The following is a 12,500-nucleotide window of genomic DNA, read 5'->3' as shown; positions in this document are numbered from 1 at the left end:
ACTAGAACAACAAGGTAACAACAGCATCACCACCACAGACATGACTAGAACACAAGGTAACAACAGCATCACCACCACAGACATGACTAGAACACAAGGTAACAACAGCATCACCACAGACATGACTAGAACACAAGGTAACAACAGCATCACCACAGACATGACTAGAACAACAAGGTAACAACAGCATCACCACCACAGACATGACTAGAACAACAAGGTAACAACAGCATCACCACCACAGACATGACTAGAACAACAAGGTAACAACAGCACCACCACAGACATGACTAGAACACAAGGTAACAACAGCATCACCACCACAGACATGACTAGAACAACAAGGTAACAACAGCATCATCACCACAGACATGACTAGAACAACAAGGTAACAACAGCATCACCACAGACATGACTAGAACACAAGGTAACAACATCATCACCACAGACATGACTAGAACACAAGGTAACAACAGCATCACCACCACAGACATGACTAGAACAACAAGGTAACAACAGCATCATCACCACAGACATGACTAGAACACAAGGTAACAACAGCATCACCACAGACATGACTAGAACACAAGGTAACAGCATCATCACCACCACAGATATGACTAGAACAACAAGGTAACAACAGCATCACCACAGACATGACTAGAACACAAGGTAACAACAGCATCACCACCACAGACATGACTAGAACACAAGGTAACAACAGCACCACCACAGACATGACTAGAACAACAAGGTAACAACAGCATCACCACAGACATGACTAGAACACAAGGTAACAACAGCATCACCACAGACATGACTAGAACACAAGGTAACAACAGCATCACCACAGACATGACTAGAACACAAGGTAACAACAGCATCACCACAGACATGACTAGAACACAAGGTAACAAGGTAACAGACAGCATCACAGCACACCACAGACATGACTAGAACAACAAGGTAACAACAGCATCACCACAGACATGACTAGAACACAAGGTAACAACAGCATCACCACAGACATGACTAGAACACAAGGTAACAACAGCACCACCACAGACATGACTAGAACAACAAGGTAACAACAGCATCACCACCACAGACATGACTAGAACAGAACAAAGGTAACAACAGCATCATCACCACAGACATGACTAGAACACAAGGTAACAACAGCATCACCACAGACATGACTAGAACACAAGGTAACAACAGCATCACCACAGACATGACTAGAACACAAGGTAACAACAGCATCACCACCACAGACATGACTAGAACAACAAGGTAACAACAGCATCATCTCCCACAGACATGACTAGAACACAAGGTAACAACAGCATCACCACCACAGACATGACTAGAACACAAGGTAACAACAGCATCACCACCACAGACATGACTAGAACACAAGGTAACAACAGCATCATCACCACAGACATGACTAGAACACAAGGTAACAACAGCATCACCACCACAGACATGACTAGAACACAAGGTAACAACAGCACCACCACAGACATGACTAGAACACAAGGTAACAACAGCATCACCACAGACATGACTAGAACACAAGGTAACAACAGCATCACCACCACAGACATGACTAGAACACAAGGTAACAACAGCATCACCACAGACATGACTAGAACACAAGGTAACAACAGCATCACCACAGACATGACTAGAACAACAAGGTAACAACAGCATCACCACCACAGACATGACTAGAACAACAAGGTAACAACAGCATCATCTCCCACAGACATGACTAGAACACAAGGTAACAACAGCATCACCACAGACATGACTAGAACACAAGGTAACAACAGCATCACCACCACAGACATGACTAGAACACAAGGTAACAACAGCATCACCACAGACATGACTAGAACACAAGGTAACAACAGCATCACCACAGACATGACTAGAACACAAGGTAACAACAGCATCACCACAGACATGACTAGAACACAAGGTAACAACAGCATCACCACAGACATGACTAGAACACAAGGTAACAACAGCATCACCACAGACATGACTAGAACACAAGGTAACAACAGCATCACCACAGACATGACTAGAACACAAGGTAACAACAGCATCACCACCACAGACATGACTAGAACACAAGGTAACAACAGCATCACCACAGACATGACTAGAACACAAGGTAACAACAGCATCACCACCACAGACATGACTAGAACACAAGGTAACAACAGCATCACCACAGACATGACTAGAACAACAAGGTAACAACAGCATCACCACAGACATGACTAGAACACAAGGTAACAACAGCACCAACAGACATGACATCACCACCACAGACATGACTAGAACACAAGGTAACAACAGCATCACAAGGACATGACTAGAACACAAGGTAACAACAGCATCACCACAGACATGACTACCACAGACATGACTAGAACACAAGGTAACAACAGCACCACCACAGACATGACTAGAACACAAGGTAACAACAGCATCACCACCACAGACATGACTAGAACACAAGGTAACAACAGCATCACTGAGAGATAAACACCACAGACATGAATATGGTCTTTAGAACACAAGGTAACTACAAATATGAATCAGATACATCACCACCCACAGACATGAATAACATTGAACCACATAGAACATTGACAAGGTAACAAAGCATCACCACCTGGAGATTCTCTGGTGTTGCTCTGGACCTGGTGTTGTTCTGGGTGTTCTAGGTGATGTGATGTTCTCTGGTGTGTTCTAGGTGTTGTGATGTTCTCTGGTGTTGTTCTGGGTGTTCTAGGTGATGTGATGTTCTCTGGTGTTGTTCTGGGTGTTCTAGGTGTTGTGATGTTCTCTGGTGTTGTTCTGGGTGTTCTAGGTGATGTGATGTTCTCTGGTGTTGTTCTGGGTGTTCTAGGTGTTGTGATGTTCTCTGGTGTTGCTCTGGGTGTTCTAGGTGTTGTGATGTTCTCTGATGTTCTCTGTTCTGTTGTGATGTTCTCTCTGTTGCTCTGGGTGTTCTAGGTGATGTGATGTTCTCTGGTGTTGTTCTGGGTGTTCTAGGTGTTGTGATGTTCTCTGGTGTTGTTCTGGGTGTTCTAGGTGATGTGATGTTCTGGGTGTTCTAGGTGATGTGATGTTCTGGTGTTGTTCTGGGTGTTCTCTGGGTTGTTCTGTGGTGTTCTAGGTGTTGCTGGGTGTTCTGGTGTTGTTCTGGTGTTGTTCTCTGGTGTTGTTCTTCTAGGTGTTGTGATGTTCTCTGGTGTTGTTCTTCTCTGGTGTTGTTCTGGGTGTTCTAGGTGATGTGATGTTCTCTGGTGTTGTTCTGGGTGTTCTAGGTGATGTGATGTTCTCTGGTGTTGTTCTGGGTGTTCTAGGTGTTGTGATGTTCTCTGGTGTTGTTCTGGGTGTTCTAGGTGATGTGATGTTCTCTGGTGTTGTTCTGGGTGTTCTAGGTGATGTGATGTTCTCTGGTGTTGTTCTGGGTGTTCTAGGTGATGTGATGTTCTCTGGTGTTGTTCTGGGTGTTCTAGGTGTTGTGATGTTCTCTGGTGTTGTTCTGGGTGTTCTAGGTGATGGGTGTGTTCTAGGTGTTGTGATGTTCTCTGGTGTTGTTCTGGGTGTTCTAGGTGATGTGATGTTCTCTGGTGTTGTTCTGGGTGTTCTAGGTGATGTGATGTTCTCTGGTGTTGTTCTGGGTGTTCTAGGTGATGTGATGTTCTCTGGTGTTGTTCTGGGTGTTCTAGGTGTTGTGATGTTCTCTGGTGTTGTTCTGGGTGTTGTTCTACTACTGCTGGGTCTGCTGCTGTTCATGTTCTTCAGACAGAGGAGAGACAGAGACAGGAGACCAACAGGTACAGGTACAGGTATCATTATTTAAAAAATTAACAAATATGTAAAACATAAATATAGATTTTTCTAAATAACATCTTTGTGATCCTCTTCAGCATCCAAACACTCTGCTATACTGTTGGTGTCTGACTCCATGACACCCAACCTAGATCCAGACACAGGAACCATCACTAACCCCATCTACGCCACAGCAACCAATCAGAACCCAGATACAGCCTGTGACATCACCACCATCTATACCAACGCAACCAATCCTCGTCGAGATGACATCCACTTCAACTTTGGTCCGTCCACAGAGGTTTCAGACAATGTGACCTACGCTACTGTCAACTTCCCCTGAGATCCAGCCTGTCTCCACTATGCTACTGTCAACTTCCCCTGAGATCCAGCCTGTCTCCACTATACTACTGTCAACTTCCCCTGAGATCCAGCCTGTCTCCACTATGCTACTGTCAACTTCCCCAGAGATCCAGCCTGTCTCCACGATACTACTGTCAACTTCCCCAGAGATCCAGCCTGTCTCCACTATACTACTGTCAACTTCCCCAGAGATCCAGCCTGTCTCCACTATGCTACTGTCAACTTCCCCTGAGATCCAGCCTGTCTCCACTATACTACTGTCAACTTCCCCAGAGATCAAGCCTGTCTCCACGATACTCCTGTCAACTTCCCCAGAGATCCATCCTGACTCCACTATGCTACTGTCAACTTCCCCTGAGATCCAGCCTGTCTCCACTATACTACTGTCAACTTCCCCTGAGATCCAGCCTGTCTCCACTATGCTACTGTCAACTTCCCCAGAGATCCAGCCTGTCTCCACGATACTACTGTCAACCTCCCCTGAGATCCAGCCTCTCTCCACGATACTACTGTCAACTTCCCCAGAGATCCAGCCTGTCTCCACTATGCTACTATCAACTTCCCCTGAGATACAGCCTGTCTCCACTATGCTACTGTCAACTTCCCCAGAGATACAGCCTGACTCCACTATGATACTGTCAACTTCCCCAGAGATCCAGCCTGACTCCCCGATGATACTGTCAACTTCTGATAGAGGAATTCTAAATTCCTTTATGTTTTAATTGCCAAAACCAATTTCGCACTCGTTTCTAATTCATTAATGATGTGTAAGTTCATTAATTATGCATGAAGTAGATCGAGACCAGTCTTAAAAGCCAGGTAAGAGCGTTTAATTCCAGAGAGTACTGACCCAAAATACAAAGAACATTACATTTTAAAGAAAGGGAACCTAAAATGACGTCATCAGTTTCACACCCTCTCCCATCCTTACAATAGCGTAGTATTCAGTCCTAGAGATAGTTTTACTCCCCTCATAAAACTACATTCCAACCTGTCTAAAAGATATACTTCTCTCCACTAATGGAATCCAACCAAAACATTCTTATCTGTATGAAAAGCCATAGCATCGCTCCCCCTTTAACTTCCCAAGAGACACAGACAATTAATTTGTTCTGCTTATATTTTCAGTAACAGCTTAACCAATAACTTTTACTTTTCATACCATAACATAATAGTATTAGAATAAATGGTTCTAATCAATAATGTATACATAATGAATCATCTCAACTATAATTTCCTCTAACAACTTCACCAGAGACCCAGCCTGTCTCCACTATGCTACTGTCAACTTCCCCAGAGATCCAGCCTGTCTTCACTATGCTATTGTCAACTTCCCCAGAGATCCAGCCTGTCTTCACTATGCTATTGTCAACTTCCCCAGAGATCCAGCCTGTCTCCACTATGCTTCAGTAAAGACTCTGATGCTAGTAACCACATAGACACTGACCAACAGCTGTAGACACCTCATAATGTACTGCACCATTAAACACTCTGCTACATAGTCTACTACTGTAGACACCTCATAATGTACTGCACCATTAAACACTCTGCTACATAGTCTACTACTGTAGACACCTCATAATGTACTGCACCATTAAACACTCTGCTACATAGTCTACTACTGTCTACTACTTAAACACTCTGTAGACACTACTGTAGACACCTAATGTACTGCACCATTAAACACTCTGCTACATAGTCTACTACTGTAGACACCTCATAATGTACTGCACCATTAAACACTCTGCTACATAGTCTACTACTGTAGACACCTCATAATGTACTGCACCATTAAACACTCTGCTACATAGTCTACTACTGTAGACACCTCATAATAATGTACATAGCTACTACTGTAGACACCTCATAATGTACTGCAATTAAACACTCTGCTACATAGTCTACTACTGTAGACACCTCATAATGTACTGCACCATTAAACACTCTGCTACATAGTCTACTATAGTCTACTACTTAAACACTCTGTAGTCTACACCACCTCATAATGTACTGCACCATTAAACACTCTGCTACATAGTCTACTACTGTAGACACCTCATAATGTACTGCACCATTAAACACTCTGCTACATAGTCTACTACTGTAGACACCTCATAATGTACTGCACCATTAAACACTTAAACACTACTGTAGACACCTCATAATGTACTGCACATAGTCTACTACTGTAGACACCTCATAATGTACTGCATATTAAACACTGTACTAGTCTACACTGTAGACATTAAACACTCTGCTACATAGTCTACTACTGTAGACACCTCATAATGTACTGCACCATTAAACACTCTGCTACATAGTCTACTACTGTAGACACCTCATAATGTACTGCACCATTAAACACTCTGCTACATAGTCTACTACTGTAGACACCTCATAATGTACTGCACCATTAAACACTCTGCTACATAGTCTACTACTGTAGACACCTCATAATGTACTGCACCATTAAACACTACTGCTAGACATAGTCTGCACTTAAACACTCTGTCTACTGTAGACACTACTCACCTCATAATGTACTGCACCATTAAACACTGTACTAGTCTACTACAGACACCTTAAACACTTAAACTGCTACATAGTCTACTACTGTAGACACCTCATAATGTACTGCACCATTAAACACTCTGACACTACTACTGTAGACACCTCATGTACTGCACCATTAAACACTCTGTACTGCACCATTAAACACTCTGCTACATAGTCTACTACTGTAGACACCTCATAATGTACTGCACCATTAAACACTCTGCTACATAGTCTACTACTGTAGACACCTCATAATGACTGCACTACTGTAGACACCTCATAATGTACTGCACCATTAAACACTCTGCTACATAGTCTACTACTGTAGACACCTCATAATGTACTGCACCATTAAACACTCTGCTACATAGTCTACTACTGTAGACACCTCATAATGTACTGCATCATTAAACACTCTGCTACATAGTCTACTACTGTCACTGATCTGTATGGAACAGCATTAATTCATGTTTTCATTCATTGGTGTTTTACACCGTGCTTCTACACCTGCATTGCTGTTTGGGGTTTTAGGCTGGGTTTCTGTACAGCACTCTGAGATATCAGCTCATGTACGAAGGGCTATATAAAATTTGATTTTAAAATCATTAATTTATTATTTGTTTGTTAATTCTTCCAAATGTTTTATTCATTAAAAAATATATATATATATTTTAATTTGTTCATATATTCATTAATGTATTTTTTGTTTGTTCCTTCATTCATCATTCGTTAGTTCAAATCATCTGTTTGTTTATTTGTTATGTTGTTTGTCAGTCATTACATTCAGGACGTCCATTCATTCATTCATTGTTTCTACTGTGAATGTAACACTGACTTGAACAAACAGAGACAGTTTGTAGCTTTTAGGAACTTAGCTTCTAGGAGACTCTGTGTATTTATCAATAAAGCACCAATATATTTCTATGTGTTTGATACGTTCCATTCTAGACATTACTATAAGTAGTCCTCCCCTCACCAGCCTCCACTGGTGCTGTCAGTAAACTCAGTACCTGTATCATCAGCATGTACCACTGTCACTGGACACACAGAGCTGAGATGGAGGGATAGATGGAGAGAGAGATGGAGAGATAGATGGAGAGAGAGAGATGGAGAGAGAGAGAGAGATGGAGAGATAGATGGAGAGAGAGATGGAGAGAGAGAGAGATGGAGAGAGAGATAGAGAGAGATGGAGAGAGAGATGGAGAGAGAGAGAGATGGAGAGATAGATGAAGGGAGAGAGAGATGGAGGGAGAGAGAGATAGAGGGAGAGAGATATAGAGGGAGAGAGAGATAGAGGGAGGAGAGAGAGATAGAGAGAGAGATAGAGGGAGAGAGAGATAGAGGGAGAGAGATATAGAGGGAGAGAGAGATAGAGGGAGAGAGAGATGAGGGAGAGATAGAGGGAGAGAGAGATAGAGGGAGAGAGAGATAGAGGGAGAGAGAGATAGAGGGAGAGAGAGATAGAGGGAGAGAGATATAGAGGGAGAGAGATATAGAGGGAGAGAGATATAGAGGGAGACCGCCCTCCAGTGGTAGAATAACTCTGTTTCTCTTCTCTGTTGACAGCCTCCAGTCTGCATGAGTGTATGAATGTGTTTCTGTGCTATGATCTATACAGGACTCTCTCACTCTCTTTTTCTCACTGATCTCATTTTCTCTCTCTCTCTCTCTCTCTCTCTCTCTCTCTCTCTCTCTCTCTCTCTCTCTCTCTCTCTCTCTCTCTCTCTCTCTCTCTCTCTCTCTCTCTCTCTCTCTACTGTGTGATGTAGGAACAGAGATGTGATTGGTTAAGGAGGAAGAGGGAGGGGCTGTCAGACATAACATGTGGTAGGAGGGTTTGAACTAGTAGAGAGAGAGAGAGAGATAGTGAGTGATGCAGAAATAGGGAAGTACAAATTGGTAAACTTGCAAAGAGAGAGAGAGAGAGAGAGAGAGAGAGAGGGAACATAAAGTACATGGCGTTTGTATTTAAGTTCCTATAAGTAGAGAGAGAACAAAGTGAGTTGTAGACTTGGACACACAGCATTATATCAGGACCTATAGACACCTGTAGAGAGCACAACAAGATGAGGATCCTGCTGATAGTCCTCCTCCTCTCCTTCATGACAGGTAATAAGCATGTTATAACTCTCTATACCAATGTAATAACATCTTAATTAACATCAACGTCTTCTTATAAAGGCTGCTACATCAGATCAGGGAACACTACAGATTTACTTTTTTAAATATTGTTTTTTGGGGTCTTCAGGAAACTGTTAAGAATTTGTTTGTGTTTGTGAATATGTTGAATATCAAATGTACATTCTGTGGTCTGATTGACAGGTTGTTTGAGCTCCTTCAAAGTGACAGGATCCTCTGGAGGAACTGTCATCATCTACCGTCATTATTCCACAGAAGACAGAAGACGTGAGAAATATTTCTGCTTGGGGCCGAACCGTTTGAGATGTAAGGATCAAATCAGAAGTGGATTGAGGACCACCTGGCAGCACAGTGGTAGATTCTCTCTGTATGACAACACTGGAGAAAACTACTTCAAGGTGATCATCAGACAACTGACCAGACAAGATGAAGGGACCTACTGGTGTGGAGTGGACATACCTATTATACCTGACAGTTATACCAAGGTAGAGCTGGAGGTGAAGAAGGGTGAGAGACTTTTACTTTAACTTTATAAAATGAATTTAGCTACATATGTTATTACATGATCAGTACCACTAGTCAATGAAGTCAGTCTATAGTACTAGACTAAGGTTGTGATGTGTGTTCCTGTTGACAGATGACTGATGTGAGAAGTCAGTCTATAGTACTCTAGACTAAGGTTGTGATGTGTGTTCCTGTTGACAGATGACTGATGTGAGAAGTCAGTCTATAGTACTAGACTAAGGTTGTGATGTGTGTTCCTGTTGACAGATGACTGATGTGAGAAGTCAGTCTATAGTACTAGACTAAGGTTGTGATGTGTGTTCCTGTTGACAGATGACTGCTGTGAGAAGTCAGTCTATAGTACTAGACTAAGGTTGTGATGTGTGTTCCTGTTGACAGATGACTGCTGTGAGAAGTCAGTCTATAGTACTAGACTAAGGTTGTGATGTGTGTTCCTGTTGACAGATGACTGCTGTGAGAAGTCAGTCTATAGTATTAGACTAAGGTTGTGATGTGTGTTCCTGTTGACAGATGACTGCTGTGAGAAGTCAGTCTATAGTACTAGACTAAGGTTGTGATGTGTGTTCCTGTTGACAGATGACTGCTGTGAGAAGTCAGTCTATAGTTCTGTCTGTTGACAGATGACTGCTGTGTGAAGTCAGTCTATAGTACTAGACTAAGGTTGTGATGTGTGTTCCTGTTGACAGATGACTGCTGTGAGAAGTCAGTCTATAGTTCTAGACTAAGGTTGTGATGTGTGTTCCTGTTGACAGATGACTGACAGATGACTGGTTGTGATGTGTGTTCCTGTTGACAGATGACTGATGTGAGATGTGGACTAAGGTTGTGAGTCTGCTGTGAGAAGTCAGTCTATAGTACTAGACTAAGGTTGTGATGTGTGTTCCTGTTGACAGATGACTGCTGTGAGAAGTCAGTCTATAGTATTAGACTAAGGTTGTGATGTGTGTTCCTGTTGACAGATGACTGCTGACTGACTAAGGTTGTGATGTGTGTTCCTGTTGACAGATGACTGTCAGTCAGTGTAGACTAAGGTTGTGATGTGTGTTCCTGTTGACAGATGACTGCTGTGAGAAGTCAGTCTATAGTAACTAGACTAAGGTTGTGATGTGTGTTCCTGTTGACAGATGACTGCTGTGTGAAGTCAGTCTATAGTACTAGACTAAGGTTGTGATGTGTGTTCCTGTTGACAGATGACTCAGTCTGACTAAGGTTGTGATGTGTGTTCCTGTTGACAGATGACTGATGTGAAGTCAGTCTATAGTAGACTAAGGTTGTGATGACAGATGACTGCTGGTTCTCTGTGTCTGACAGATGACTGAGTGAGAAGTCAGTCTATAGTACTAGACTAAGGTTGTGATGTGTGTTCCTGTTGACAGATGACTGATGTGAGAAGTCAGTCTATAGTTCTAGACTGTGTGAGTGTGTTCCTGTTGACAGATGACTGAGTGAGAAGTCAGTCTATAGTTCTAGACAAGGTTGTGATGTGTGTTCCTGATGACAGATGACTGATGTGAGAAGTCAGTCTATAGTTATAGACTGTTGACAGGTTGTGATGTGTGTTCCTCTTCTCTTTAACATGTGACTGACAGATGACTGCTGTTTTGATCAGATAGTTTTGTAGACTAAGGTTGTGATGTGTGTTCCTGTTGACAGATGACTGAGAATCAGTCATGTAACCAAGATCAATGTGACTGAGTCAGGTTGACAGATGACTGATGTGAGCTCACTAGTACTAAGGTTGTGATGTGTGTTCCTGTTGACAGATGACTGCTGTGAGAAGTCAGTCTATAGTACTAGACTAAGGTTGTGATGTGTGTTCCTGTTGACAGATGACTGCTGTGAGAAGTCAGTCTATAGTACTTAGACTAAGGTTGTGATGTGTGTTCCTGTTGACAGATGACTGCTGTGAGAAGTCAGTCACAGAGACGGCCTTTCTGGGAGGAGAAGCTACCATCAGATGTAACTATCCAGAGGACCATGAGGACGACATCAAGTATTTCTGCAAGGAACAAGATCGCTTCATCTGCAATTCCATGAACTCCAAAAACAACAAAATATCTGACACCGTACAGCGATTCTCTGTGTCTGACAATAGAGGAGAGAGATTCTCCACAGTGACCATCGGTGACCTGACTGAAGATGATACTGGGACCTACTGGTGTGGAGTAAAAACCAGCAGGACAGAACAACGTTACATTACACTGATCACACGGGTGAAGCTGCTTGTTATAAGTGAGTTTAAACTTCTTCTTTCTCTTTAACATGTGACTCTAAACACACAAGTTGCAGTTATCTTTTTGATACAAGTAGTGTTTTTGTAATCCCATTCACAGATTGGAGGGATGTCAAACCAATCAATGTGACTGAGCAGGTTGGGGAGACTGCCAGGCTCACTTGTAAATATCCAGACGACCATAAGCGTAATGAGAAGTTCTTCTGTAAAGGGGACAGTCCTTTAACCTGTGAAGATAATGTAAGAACTACGGTACATCATGAAGTTGTGTATAAAGGCAGGTTTTCCCTGAGGGATAACCCCAGAACAACAGTCTTCACAGTGCACATCAAAGAGCTGAGACCAGAGGATTCTGGGACATACTGGTGTGGATCTGATAGAAGATGGAGACCTGCAGACTTCACCAGACTTATCCTCTCTGTGGGTGAGTGGATCAACTCTTTACATCAGTGGTGGCTGGTGGGAGGAGATATAGCAGGACAGGCTCATTGTAATGGCTGTAATGGACGGAAAGGTTTCAACACATGGAAACCATGGAAACCATGGAAACCATGCATTTGATGTGCCTGTCCTCCTATATCTCCTCCCACCAGCCTCCTCTACTTTCCATGCTGTAGGCCTGCAGCAACTCTGTTATGTATGACATTGAGAACATTGTGCCTGTCCTCCTATATCTCCTCCCACCAGCCTCCTCTACTTTCCATGCTGTAGGCCTGCAGCAACTCTGTTATGTATGACATTGAGAACATTGTGCCTGTCCTCCTATATCTCCTCCCACCAGCCTCCTCTACTTTCCATGCTGTAGGCCTGCAGCAACTCTGTT

The 12,500-nt window shown here is 42.8% G+C and overlaps 3 protein-coding genes and 1 long non-coding RNA gene across 114 annotated transcripts in view; 3 read left to right on the top strand and 1 right to left on the bottom strand.

The window, feature by feature from the left end:
- The window catches only part of LOC127932480 (serine-rich adhesin for platelets-like), a 3,626-nt gene extending 1,308 nt beyond the window's left edge, over positions 1-2,318 (top strand). For 19 of the 50 annotated variants that reach the window (XM_052528243.1, XM_052528213.1, XM_052528248.1 and 16 more), the window contains 5 exons: positions 755-871; positions 1,131-1,250; positions 1,421-1,462; positions 1,871-2,185; positions 2,228-2,318. In XM_052528243.1, the coding sequence (XP_052384203.1) occupies positions 755-871; positions 1,131-1,250; positions 1,421-1,462; positions 1,871-2,185; positions 2,228-2,271 (638 nt within the window). In that variant the 3' untranslated portion in view covers positions 2,272-2,318. Of the gene's footprint in view, positions 1-98; positions 138-754; positions 911-966; positions 1,045-1,130; positions 1,251-1,420; positions 1,463-1,870; positions 2,186-2,227 lie in introns of all 50 variants that reach the window. The other 31 variants (XM_052528244.1, XM_052528238.1, XM_052528216.1 and 28 more) reach the window with 20 other exon arrangements.
- A 446-nt stretch (positions 2,319-2,764) lies between these two features.
- Positions 2,765-5,818, top strand: LOC127932483 (uncharacterized). Of its 50 annotated transcripts, none has more exons than XM_052528272.1 (6): positions 2,765-2,890; positions 2,930-2,968; positions 3,076-3,114; positions 3,312-3,584; positions 3,642-3,872; positions 3,960-5,818. In XM_052528272.1, exons 1-6 carry the CDS (start codon positions 2,782-2,784, stop codon positions 4,202-4,204), a joined length of 936 nt encoding a protein of 311 aa, XP_052384232.1. In that variant the 5' UTR covers positions 2,765-2,781; the 3' UTR covers positions 4,205-5,818. The 50 variants fall into 50 exon arrangements, with proteins under 50 accessions (XP_052384232.1, XP_052384231.1, XP_052384230.1 ...); XM_052528271.1 differs by lacking the exon at positions 3,076-3,114 and adding an exon at positions 3,037-3,075; XM_052528270.1 differs by having other exon boundaries at positions 2,765-2,968; positions 3,312-3,389; positions 3,429-3,584.
- Positions 5,650-7,218, bottom strand: LOC127932494 (uncharacterized). Of its 3 annotated transcripts, XR_008145631.1 has the most exons (5): positions 7,057-7,218; positions 6,507-6,674; positions 6,224-6,335; positions 5,941-6,052; positions 5,650-5,799 (listed from the first exon to the last, which is right to left on the bottom strand). It is a non-coding gene; the product is annotated as an uncharacterized LOC127932494 (long non-coding RNA). The 3 variants fall into 3 exon arrangements; XR_008145632.1 differs by lacking the exon at positions 5,941-6,052 and having other exon boundaries at positions 5,666-5,799; XR_008145633.1 differs by lacking the exons at positions 5,650-5,799; positions 5,941-6,052 and adding an exon at positions 6,104-6,141.
- A 1,419-nt stretch (positions 7,219-8,637) lies between these two features.
- LOC127932479 (polymeric immunoglobulin receptor-like) overlaps positions 8,638-12,500 on the top strand; it is a 17,892-nt gene continuing 14,029 nt past the window's right edge. For all 11 annotated transcript variants that reach the window (XM_052528196.1, XM_052528197.1, XM_052528195.1 and 8 more), the window contains exons 1-4: positions 8,638-8,889; positions 9,103-9,426; positions 11,341-11,676; positions 11,778-12,101. In XM_052528196.1, coding sequence (XP_052384156.1) covers positions 8,847-8,889; positions 9,103-9,426; positions 11,341-11,676; positions 11,778-12,101 — 1,027 coding nt within the window. In that variant the 5' untranslated portion in view covers positions 8,638-8,846. The remainder of the gene's footprint in view (positions 8,890-9,102; positions 9,427-11,340; positions 11,677-11,777; positions 12,102-12,500) is intronic.

Source organism: Oncorhynchus keta, chromosome 10 (genome assembly GCF_023373465.1).
Source record: "Oncorhynchus keta strain PuntledgeMale-10-30-2019 chromosome 10, Oket_V2, whole genome shotgun sequence".
Taxonomy (NCBI): domain Eukaryota; kingdom Metazoa; phylum Chordata; class Actinopteri; order Salmoniformes; family Salmonidae; genus Oncorhynchus; species Oncorhynchus keta.
The sequence above is the reverse complement of the archived record's forward strand: the minus strand, read 5'-3'. Positions and strand labels throughout refer to the sequence as shown.

What these genes read in the sequence shown, in the direction of transcription:
- LOC127932483 (XM_052528264.1), top strand. Translation starts at nt 2,782, where the DNA reads ATGTTCTCTGGTGTTGTTCTGGGTGTTCTAGGTGATGTGATGTTCTCT. An exon ending in TGTTGCTCTGGGTGTTCTAG is followed by an intron (nt 2,969 to 3,036) that starts GTGTTGTGATGT and finishes TGGGTGTTCTAG; the next exon opens with GTGATGTGATGTTCTCTGGT. An exon ending in TGTTGTTCTGGGTGTTCTAG is followed by an intron (nt 3,115 to 3,311) that starts GTGATGTGATGT and finishes TGGGTGTTCTAG; the next exon opens with GTGATGTGATGTTCTCTGGT.